Source organism: Ambystoma mexicanum, chromosome 13 (assembly GCF_040938575.1).
Source record: "Ambystoma mexicanum isolate Mex_15411 chromosome 13, UKY_AmexF1_1, whole genome shotgun sequence".
Lineage (NCBI taxonomy): Eukaryota > Metazoa > Chordata > Amphibia > Caudata > Ambystomatidae > Ambystoma > Ambystoma mexicanum.
The window spans coordinates 50925080-50937194 of NC_090938.1; the positions used below are offsets into that span (position 1 = coordinate 50925080).

General features: G+C 46.1%; 1 protein-coding gene across 2 annotated transcripts in view; it reads right to left on the reverse strand.

Moving 5' to 3' along the window:
• The window catches only part of CTSE (cathepsin E), a 287701-nt gene extending 275890 nt beyond the window's left edge, over positions 1–11811 (reverse strand). Inside the window, exon 1 of one of the 2 annotated variants that reach the window (XM_069632601.1) lies at positions 10983–11811. In XM_069632601.1, coding sequence (XP_069488702.1) covers positions 10983–11659 — 677 coding nt within the window. In that variant the 5' untranslated portion in view covers positions 11660–11811. The remainder of the gene's footprint in view (positions 1–10982) is intronic. The other variant, XM_069632602.1, reaches the window with a different exon arrangement.
• Positions 11812–12115: the final 304 nt, after the last annotated feature.

Consider the following 12115-nt stretch of genomic DNA (forward strand, 5'->3'; position numbering starts at 1 on the left):
AGGAGCCTGAGCATAGGAATCGCAGTCCATCCAGAAGACAAGAGCCTAAGCATGAGTATCGATGTCCGGCCTGAAGGCTGGAACCTGAGCATGGGAATTGAAGACTGGCCAGAAGGCAAGAGCCTGAGCATGGGAATCGAAGTCCGTCCAGAAGACTGGAGCCTGAGCATCAGAATCAAAGTCTGTCCAGAAGGTAGGAACCTGAGCACGGGAATCGACGTACATTCAGAAGGCAGGAGCCTAAGCATGGGAATCGAAGTACGGCCAGAAGGCAGGAGCCTAAGCATGGGAATCGAAGTACGGCCAGAAGGCAGGAGCCTAAGCATGGGAATCGAAGTACGGCCAGAAGGCAGGAGCCGGAGCATGGATATCGAAGTCTGTCCAGGAGGCAGGAGCCTAAGCATGGGAATCGACGTACATTCAGAAGGCAGGAGCCTAAGCATGGGAATCGAAGTACGGCCAGAAGGCAGGAGCCGGAGCATGGATATCGAAGTCTGTCCAGAAGGCAGGAGCCCAAGCATGGGAATCGACGTACATTCAGAAGGCAGGAGCCTAAGCATGGGAATCGAAGTACGGCCAGAAGGCAGAAGCCTAAGCATGGGAATCGAAGTACGGCCAGAAGGCAGGAGCCTAAGCATGGGAATCGAAGTACAGCCAGAAGGCAGGAGCCGGAGCATGGATATCGAAGTCTGTCCAGAAGGCAGGAGCCTAAGCATGGGAATCGACGTACATTCAGAAGGCAGGAGCCTAAGCATGGGAATCGAAGTACGGCCAGAAGGCAGGAGCCTAAGCATGGGAATCGAAGTACGGCCAGAAGGCAGGAGCCGGAGCATGGATATCGAAGTCTGTCCAGAAGGCAGGAGCCTAAGCATGGGAATCGAAGTCCGGCCAGAAGACTGGAGCCTGAGCATCGGAATCAAAGTCTGTCCAGAAGGTAGGAACCTGAGCATGGGAATCGACGTACATTTAGAAGGCATTAGCCGGAGTATGGGAATCGAAGTCCGGCCAGAAGGCAGGAGACTAAGCATGGGAATCGAAGTCCGCCTAGAAGGCAGGAGCCTGAGCATGGGAATCGAAGTCCGGCCAGAAGGCAGGCACATGAAGGGCTGAGGGCTCACAGAGAGGTACAGAGAGGTAGTAGTTCATGCGGTGACTGTATGGATATTCAGGACGAGTTAATCGGGATTACATCAGAGGCAACAAACTGAAATTCATTGTGAAATGCTCTGGCAAGACTGTTACAATGACAAAGCAGCTTCCCTTTATATTGACGTAAAGGAGCATCCTCGAGCTGCACAGCCTTCTCCCTACCAGTCTCTTACAACTGTTGTTGGAACTCTTTGCCAGACACCCACTGGCGTTCACCATCTTTCCCATATTTTCCATGTAGGAGTTGGTATCCTACAAGGAGACAATATATTCCTGACACTGCCGCTATAATGAACATGATAGGGATTGCCAATAGAATAACACAACTCAGTTATATCAGATACTCACTGGCAAACCAATGCATTTGCTAGAAACTCCACCAATGCATTTGAATGGGGACACGGTACAGCTAGCATGTGACATCATACTTCATTGCTGTAAGGGTTTAGTGAACACTGTTCATTCTATCTACCAGCAAGTCCAGGAAGCCTTGCCAGAGTATACCAGTTTGTCTGTGACCAAAAGAGGTGTAGTAGTATTAATCAAGCAAGAAGAACACATTTAAAGAAAAGGCGAGCCTGGGATTCACACCCACATGAAGAGAGAGCCAAAGAAATCTTCATATGCACAGCACCTGACAGGAGAGTATACCCGGTTGGCTCTGACCAGTAAAGCAGTAGTGGTCAAGCAAGAAAACGCACAATTGGGAAGTACAGAGAAGGCAAACCCTGGGACTCACCCACATGAAGAGGGGGCTAAAACACCCGTTATAGTCGTAGTGCCCGGCAGCATAGTGTACCAGGTTGGCTGTGAAACCAAGGAGAAGAAAGAGGAAAATACCCTCATAAACTAAAGGAAACACTCTAACAAAAGGATATCTGTGCCCCACACTTATACATGAAATAAAGCAATAAGAAAATATTTGACAATTCAATTCATCATTAGTGTACAGCATATGATCTACTTCGCAAAATATAATTAATGGCTCTTATCATAACCTGGGTGAATTTCCCTTTCCCTGATTTGAACAAGTATTTTCTCCAAAGTTAAAAGAAAACAAGGAAATACGTTTTGACACAAAGTTCTAATAAAGTTTTCAAGATGTTGTATACAGTTATGCTGCTTCAATAAAGTATCTCCAGAAATCATAAGTTACAACTCCTCCTGGAGTAAAAACAAACTTCCTCTTTGTAATAACAACACATGTCTTTGTCAGGATGGTTTACTTCAAATCTGACTTCAGAAAGAATTATAACTTTTCTTCAAAATGTTTTCACAATTCTTCTTCAAGTGTCACAAATCAATATGAGTTGATTAAGTTAGAGCCACTGTTCAGCACTTGCATCAACTACTACCTGCCCTATGCCTTTGCTAGGCTCTTTTGGACAGTGTCTCTTGCCCTACAGGTATACTCGCCTGCCCGTCTACTCCTTCAACAACAAGAACAGAAAAGTGCTTCAATGGTAACTTCCAACTTAGCGTAACAACAACTTCATTAAACTTCTTTAGCATCAAACTTAAAACATGTTGGGGGAAACAAGAAACCGCATTGGTGCTCTTCAAGACTTCTTGGCAACTCTGCTCCTCTCCCTCTGGATAATCTACTCCAGAAGGGCAGCCTGTTTGCTACCTTTCTCTCCCCTTTGTACCAACAACCAAATTCTGATCCCAAGATAGGCTCTCTTTTCTTCTATCTTGGCTTTGGTACTGTAGGTTGTTATCATCTGAAGATGTGTATTTCATAGCACATTGTCAGGTCTGGGTCTATGTAGTTTGGGTCAGAGTTAGTTTTATGTATGCTCTGCCTTTTTGGAGGGAATGTTTATCCTAGTTTGAAAAAGCATTCAGTAAATTGTTTAGCCTAACCTAATCCTACTTCTTGCCATGAGTATTGTTGCCATGAGTATTGTTTGTTACACTGGTTTTGCTGGTGTGTTATAAACTCTTGGCTTGGGCATTGCTTGTAAGCTTTTGGAACAATTACAGCTTTCCGATGGGTTGCGCTTTCCACTCTCTCATGCGATTACTTATACGGTCATTTGCTTTTAACAGGCATAACTTGTGTTGATTTCGTCTAGTTCGGTATTCAAAATTACTTCTATTATCGCTTTCACTCACCCGTGAGTGAAGCAGCCTGCTGTGAACACGTGGACAGTGTTGGAGCACTCCAGAGTCACTTGCAAGCAGTAGACTCACCGTGTAAGTCACTTGATTACGCTCTGTTCGGTATTCGCAGGTCTTTAAGGCTTGTGGCTTCTCGCGTTCCAGTGGGCAGCCTCTTCTGGTCCTCCTCTGCTCAGGCCACTGACAAATGGAGCTTGCTCTGCTCCGGAGAAGGTCAGGTGCAACACAGACACCTTGAACCTCACAAGAGGGAACACTTCCCTCGCTGCTGCTGCTTCCCGTTGTGCGAACTCTGCACAATTAAATATTATCGGGTAGGCCTCTCTTCTGTACGCTTCCCGCTGCACAGCCTCTGCAATAGGGACGGTCCCAGGCAGAAACTCTCTCGGGACCCGCCACGGCTTCTGGCAACTCTGCAGTCCTGGTGTCTTCTCTCGCCTCAGGCTTCCCACTCAGCTGCCAACCACTGCACGTGCTGTTTCTTCCTCTTCCACTGCTCTGCTTCTCTCTCTCTGTCCTGCACCTGAGCGGGCTTTTTACATAGTGGTGCTTCTCTGCATCCCTCTTCCTCGTCCCCGTACTAAGGAAGGTAATTGTGGGACTTGAAGTCCTTGGCAACAAAGTAAGAAAAACAACCTCTTTCAACTTTGAAATAAGCCATTAAAAGACTAGGGTTTTGAGGAAAGTTAAACAGTGGTGTCTCCTCCTCTTTCTGACCTGTTTCCTCCCCCATGTGATCCTCCTACAGAACACCACCCCCAGGGTCGGGATCAGGAAGCGTCTGCCTTTCCCTGGCCACACAAGGAAGGTTCCAGGTCGTGATTTTGGGGGGAATCATTAATGACTCATCGCATTACACAGTGATGAAAATTGAAAATGTTGAAGTGCCAAGACCAACCCGGAAAACTAATCTAACAGAGTATTGTGCTAAATATGTGTATTTGAGGACATACACGGGCAAGTGCACAGTGGGATCATACAGTGGATGGCTAAGGGTTACATATACAGACACAAGTGCAAGGGTTGCCGGGAGGCAGTGGGGGTGTGCAACTGGGTGGGCAGGGACCTGGTCCCCAAATCAGAGGGTAGCCAGGTGACCAGTGCAGTATCAGACGGGAAATCAGCAGGGGAGAGGAAGAGAGAAGTCAAAGCAAAGATGAAGGTCTTGAGGTGCTTCCGGAACTGGAGAAGGTTCTCCTCAAGTTTCAGAGAGGCAGGAAGGCTGTTCCAGAGGGAGGCTCGAGCCGAAGAAAGAGATCTACCACCAACTCGTTGCTTGGGGAAGCGACAGAACCCTGAGGGAGTTGGAGGTGGAGGAGCGAAGAGCTTGAGCAGGAAGGCCTTGTGGACAATGCAGAGGGTCCTGAACTTACTTAATCCTTGCAGCCACTCAGAGCCAATGCAGAGATTTCAGGGCTGGAGAGATATGATCCCTGGGCTTGAGGCCAAGGACAAGTCTTGCAGTCCTGTTCCGGATGAGTTGCAGAGGGCAGAGAGTAGAAGCAGACAGATTTAGAAAGAGGCTGTTGCAGTAGTCCAGGCTAGAGAGAACCAGAGCTCTGGAGACAGTAAGCTTCTGGGGGAAGGAGAGGAAAGTAAGAATACTTCTGAGGAGGTGCATTGGTAGTTTGACTTCTTAGAGACGTCAGAGATGTGAGGAGAAAAGGAGAGTGTGGAGTCAAAGATGACCCAGACGTTCTTAGCCTCACAGGTGGGAGCAGGAAGAAGGCCAAGGGAGACCAGCCAGAGAGTGACAGGAAAGGAAGGTGCAGGTGTGCCAATGAGGAGAATTACCGTCTTAGTGGCATTAAGGCAGAGATCGTTGTCGGCACAACAATTCTGGATAGCAGACAGACAGTCAGAGATGAGAGAAGGAGAAGAGGTGGCAGAGGAGAGCCTGAAAACGAGCTCAGTGTCATCTGCAGAGCACTGAAAGTTGGAGCAGAGAGCGGCAATGTGGTGGGCAAGAGGTGCCAGGTATTGGTTGAACAGCCAGGTAGAGAGGTTAGACCCCTGGGGAACACCACAGGTAGAGAGTGAGATAGAGGAAAGGAAGGACCCAAGTTGGACCTGGGAGGGTGGATCAGAGAGGAAAGAGGTCAGCCAAGCAAGGGCCTGATCAGTGATACCCAGGTCATCACAGAGACGATTGAGCAGGATGACATGTTGACCGTGTCAAAGGCAGAAGAGGGATTGAGTAAGATGAGGACAGAGTGGAGATTGGAATCTAGGTTAGAGAGCAGGTCTTCACGGATGTTCAGGAGAGCAGTTTCCGTGCTTCTGGCTGCTCTGAAGCCAGACTGATGGTCATGGAGACAACCAACAGATTCAGTGTGAAGATTAAGCTGGGAGATGGGCAGCTTTTCCAGGAGTTTGCCCAGGAAAGGAGTGATGGAGAGTGGGTGATAGTTAGCCGGGCAGGAGAGGTTGGCTGAGGGTTTCTTGAGAAGAGGGTGTACAAGGGAGTGCTTCATTGGGGAAGGGAAGACTCCAGTGGCGGAGGAGTGATTGCAGAAGACAGCCAGAGCAGGAGCCAGGGTGTCAATGTGGTCCTTAATGGTTTTGGATGAACAGGGAAGAACCTGTTTTGGTGAGACTTTCATAGATCGGACATGTCTAGGGACCTGTCAGGGGAGAACTGAGGAAAGGAACAGAAATATGGGGCAGAGGTGCCACACAGGGGCTGGAGGTAGAGGAGAGAATAGAGGGAGGAGGAGAAGAGGTCTAGAGGGTGGACCGGATGTCCTGGGTTTTAGAGATGAAATGAGAAGCCAGGGCCGTGCAGAGGGCTTAAGAGGGGACAGGAGAGGTAGAGACTGCAGCAGGATTGGTCAGCTCCTTGCAGATTTTTAAGAGTTAGGCCGATTTGTTAGATGCCGCAGAGACGCAGGCTTGGATGTGGGCTCTCTCCTTGGTGCGGACAGAGAGCCGGTATTGCCTTTGGAACAGACAGCAGGCCAGTTTGTCAGTGGATGTACCAGAAGCCACCCTGGACTTGCGTTTAAGGGTGACGAGGTCAGAGTCATACCAGGAGTTGCACTTGGCTTTGGGCTTCAAGCGGATCCTCATGACAGGGGCAAGAACATCAATAATATGAGAAATGGAAAAGTGGAGCATGGAAAGGGCTTTGTTAGGATGTGAGTCAGCCAGTGGAGGCGGAGGGGGAGAGAAAGTGTTGGCGAAAGCCTCAACTGACACATGCTTCATGGGTCGGATGACCGAGAAGGTAGGTGGCAGTGCTGGAGTTGGCTTGGCCTGATGGGTAGAGAGGATATTCTGTTCATCTGTTCAAGAAGGCCGAGCAGTAGAAAATGTAAGCCAGTGGTATAATTTCATTACAGAGGAGTATTCTCAGTTTTTCCTTGAGAGATATTGTTTGCAAGAAAAACGCGTAGACTATCAGCATAAGGTGCCCTTTAAGGAGGCCCTAATATGTAGGTCCTAATATGTATGGTTTTACAGGAAATAATGTTCTGCGTCTCTAAACCCAAAATGCTATATTGAAGAAACAAAAGTGCACCCACAACTGCTTTGGTATTGGGAGGTGCACAATGTACGGGTACGGAAATGTGGACAATTTTGAATGTCACTTTGGCTACAATGCATTCCGTTTTGACTTTCCTAAATTTCCAAGTGACTTCGTACTTTCCTTATTGCTCAAATATTTACAGCAATCAGGCTGCCCTAGCAGAACGACATGCTTCCAATCAAATGATGGAATCAAAGTAGTCTTGAAGGCCGGGTTTGGAATATCCTCAACTCAGAAAGGTTTAGGGAAAATGAAAATTGAGAAAAACTGGGCGAGTTAACGAAGATACTAGGTTGAGTGACTGGTTCCCTGTTTGCAGAGAAAGATGTGAGTTTAAACGTATTGAAGATAATAGAATACAGGACAAGAATCACGCAAAAGGTTTTGATGAGTCTTGTTTTCAGCTGCAGGAAAGCAGATGGAGTAGGACATTGTCTGCCAGAGGATGCACGACTATCTGAATGATAAGCTAAGGTCCATTTGAGATGACGTCAATTGCGTCCAGAGGCATTGAAGGTAGATGCAGGAGTGCCAGCCCAGCTGTGGCCAGGGACATGAGCACGGAGTGCAATGTCACGGAAGGAGTGTGCTCACTTAGCAGATACAGGCCCGTCCAGGGAATATCGGCCGCCATATACAAGGTAACTAGGGGAATCTAGGCAGACTCTGTCTGGGACGTTATGGTCCATGGAGATGTCTGTGTAGTGCAAGCTCCAGGACGGGTATATCGTAATGTTCTGAGCATGCCAAATCTAAAGCGAGATGTACGGACTGGTTTGGGTGTGGATTGGACTCTCTGGCCTACAGAACCCCCACAGGTCCAATGGATGGAGATGGTAAAAACTGGCCATAGAGTGACTATTGCGGGAAGAGAGTGCAGAAAAGGAACAGGAAGACGTTGAATGCCGATCCGTACCTAATTGTAATGTTTGAATAAGACTTGCAGAACTGCCATCACTGTGGCAATGACGCAGAAGCCCAGCCATATTACGCGGTGATGTGGAATGAATGCCGATTGGTTGGCAAGCGCCAAAGTGCCTACGAGGCTGTACAGGGATAAGGTAATCCACAGGCCGAGGCACAGGCGTGTCTACATACACAGCTCCCATGAGATCCTGAAGACAGGTTTAGCTGCCTTAGAACCCGAATGCTAACCTTATGTACGCTGCCACTGCAGTGCTCGTGCCATTAAGTGCCATGGAATACTCCACTGGGCCAAGCAGGATTGCAGCGCGCATTGACGGTACTGTAACTCCATGCCCCCAGGAGGTTCTGTTAGGAAGTCCATTGTACATGTAACAGACTATAAATTCATCTCGCTGACTTTTCTGTATGAGGTTAATTTCGTGTAAAACTTTACAAAAACCCAGCGGTTTCAATGCTCAGAGGACCATATTTATTTGGGGGGTACTATGCTGGTTACCCCTCTCATTTCGGCTCACAGTATGGGAATAAACCATACCCATACCATCGCTGACTTTCTCCCTATTGAATTATTTGATGAATGATGGACTTTGGGCTTCTTCACCTTCAATTGTTTTGCAGGAGCAATATGTTCCCTGTACTACACGCACATAGCACTGCATGGGGTATATTAACCTTTTAAACCATGTCAAAGGCATGACAAATTCTGACCTGCATGGTGCAAACAAGAGTCTCTTCTCTCTCTCTCTCTCTCTCTCTCCCTCTCTCTCTCTCTCTCTCTCTCCTCTCTATCTCGTCTCTCTCCTCTCTGTCTCTCTCTCTCTCTTTCTCTCTCTCTCTCTCTCTCCCTCTCTCTCTCTCTCCTCTCTATCTCTTCTCTCTCCTCTCTCTCTGTCTCTCTCTTTCTCTCTCTCTCTCTTTCTCTCTTTCTGTTCTCTTCACTTTCTCTCTCTGCTCTCTATTTCTCTCTTTGTCTCACTATATGTTTGTGTGTGTGCCTCTCTCTCTGAGGGTGAGAGTTGCGCTGTCAGGTCCTCATTTGCCTGATCCACCCCAACAGACACTGACAGCATGACCAGAGAAAAGCACTGATATCTTGAGGGGGAGGCTGGTGCGGTTTTTTTGTGTGTTTTTGTTGTTGTTGCAAAAGAAGCAATTTAGCAAATGGAACATTTTTAATGGTTGTATTGTACTAACATTGTACATTTTATATTGTTGATTTCGGGTGCTTACCTACAGTAAATGTTGTACTCATCATAAGATTGTTACTTTTGTCTTACTGTGCAAAGCACATTATCATAATCTAGAGTAATAGTAAAAACACACTTACTGATATCTTTTCAACATGGACAATCAGGTACGCTATTATTGTACACTTTCGAAGTAACCACCGAAACAGGCAAAAGGGGGCAAATGGCACCAATGAGTTTCCCTGGCTGCTTTGCATAAAATCAAAGAACATTGTGAGAACATAAAAACGACCACATATCCTTATATTTGAAAAATATGTCTGTGATTGTGTTGCATATTTGAATCACTAAGTATATAATGAACCCTGGGCCTGGTCCTCGTTTCATTTTTCACAAGACTTACCGTAATATTAAAGGTTTTGTAATTGTGAAACATATGTAGTAATTTGGACAGTTGCAAGGTTTGACTGTGCAGATAAAATGGCTGCGACATGGCCTTTTGACTTCCTGTTTCAGACATCCCTAAGAGAATTTTGGAAAAGGAGGAAGCTGTGTGTCAGGGGAAAGATGCCATGACTGGCCAATACACAGGGATCAGTACAGAATTATTTATGTATACATATACACACCAGTTGCGCACATATCCGGTGCGCCCACGCACCATACGACACTCTCTCTCTCTACTGACTTGAACTGCAGTTCCCGAGGGGGTTCAACCTATCAGAGCTTTGAGGTCATACTAATGATACATAAGGCGCTATATAAATGCCAAGTAACATAACATAACGTAACATATAGGATTTAACACGATATTATAGATTTGTATCCCTTTAATACAAGGTATATTTTAATGGATCGAAAACGTGACCTCTTCTGTTAAGCAACTTCTTTAGTTATTTAGGAAACAACTCTTTTACATGTTACTTATGCTTCAAAAGATACAGAAGAGATTTTGTGTGTATCCACAATATTGTTTCGTAACTCGTTAGCCCGTTTTTAATTTTCCATACATCTTTAACCGCGGACACACAGTCCCAACAGAGTCTCAATATTGAAATTAAGTGCAGGCTTTCTTGCTATCAAGGTGCTCGCTGAGACCCAGAATACCCCGCGGAACTGGATTAGGAGCTTTGCGGCACATAGTGACATTAGTGGTAGGATTAGGGTGCATGACTTTTTAAAACCATACAAATGAAAAACACTGTTTAAAAATCACAGGAATTGGGCATTGGAACGCGTGGACATGGAGGCTCATTTTCTGACTCGAAGAAGGTCAAACCGCAGCACGCGGCAGTTCAGCCACATTATGGACACCATGATGGAAAGGAGCGGAATCGCCTAGGTTGGCTTGTGTGCAATTATGGTGGGAGCGCTAAAAATAGCGCTAACAGGTTTACCACCATTTTCACAGCTCCCACCATGTTCTAACTTTGGTGGCAGGGTTGTAATAGTTAATACCTTCAGCACTTAGCTGGGGGTATTAAGACTAGAAAAATGAAGGCACGATTAGCACCAGAATTACCACCAACAGTCATTAAACCGAGCCCGGACACAGTCCTATAGGACACCATAACGGAATATCACAAACTTGCCATGCCGAGGATTTACCTCTATTTAGGGTAAGAGTAAACGAGTTTGACAGAACTAAACTAGTAATGAGACTGCGAGTGGACCTGTAAGTCTTTAATATGGGGACTTGTAAAACTACAGTTTTGTTACAACAAGGTGAAATTGAGTCTTTAGATACTGACTATTCGGATGACACAATTTGGAGGGAAAGCGCAACAGATTGGGAGTGTAGGAGCAAAATAATCAATATATCAATATTCTAACTTGTTTCAACCAGATGAAACACAGTGTCACTTTCTGATTCATGCATTAGGTGAATGGTTCTCAGATTATAAATTCTCACTGAATTCACATCTATTGCTTCAAATTTCAACAAATGGATTTTTTGCACATTTTGTTATAGCTCTACATGTACAAACACATACATAAGAATAATATAAAATGGCTACGATGTTCAAATGCACTGGGATTTTTGTTTTAATGCTCACAATAATTACCTTGGCTCTTTCTTCTGGTCCTGTCCCTGCTCCACGTCCTTCTCATCTTGCTTATAATCCAGACAGTGTTGGAATAGGGCCTGCACAAAGGACGAGATATTGTCCCCCTCCTCCCCTTCTGGAAGGCCACCAATCTCCAGGTTATAATTGCAGCTTCCATTTCCCAGGTCTTCTGCCTTGCCTATAAAAGCATGGATGGTTTTCCCAGGTGCTTTCCCCTCATTTTCCAAACCATCTTGATTTAAGCACTGTTGAAATAGCCGGTGGATAAAGTCTGAGACCCGGTCACCCTCCTCCAGTCGGCAGTATCGCCCCTCCCCTAAAGCTGCTGCCTTCGCTAGGAGGAAATTGACATCTTCTCTCAGGGAGTCCATCTCACAGGCTGCCTGTAACTCCCTACTCTCAATTTGATCGGTTTTTTTCTCCTCGCTTTCTAGTCTGTTTTTTAATCCAATAAACTGATTCTTAAGTCCTTCAAATTGTGCCCCAATCTTTTCTCGATTGCATCTGATTGCCTTGAGGAGGATATAAAACTTATCTCCTGGCATTGAAGTTTGGTTTGCCCAGATGTCACTTTCGGGCGGTTCCTTTGAGCTTGGCGAGTTTGGCCGCATGGTTGCTTCATGGCCCTCTGCGTTCTTCTCTCCGTAAAAGCCTCGTATGAACTTGACGTTCATGTTCCTGATGTTTTTGTTGATGCTCCAACGCTTGCAATCCCACCTGCGATGTTCATGGGCCTTGGTGGTGAAGGGTGGTCGGGCTGGGAGCCCTCTTAGATCATGTGAGGTCCTTCTGAGTCCAGCCCCCTGCACAGCCTGGGCAAGCAGAGTGCATCACAAAGGCCCTATGTGTTGCCTGCTATTAGGTGAGCCAATGGCAGCAGAATGGTGTGGACAGTGACCTCTGACATCACAATGCTTTCAAGGACAAATACAGAAACTTCCTTTTTCCTAGCTGCCCTAATCAAGTCAACCCCTTCACTTTGCCTTATGGTGTGATGATATGGTGTTCTTTTGATGGTGTTCTTTTCATGTGTAGCTTTCTTTTTTTCTGCCAGATTTTTCATTTAAAAATGTAAAGCATAATACAATCTTCTAATGACTGATATTGATTTTTCTCACCTAGATGAAATG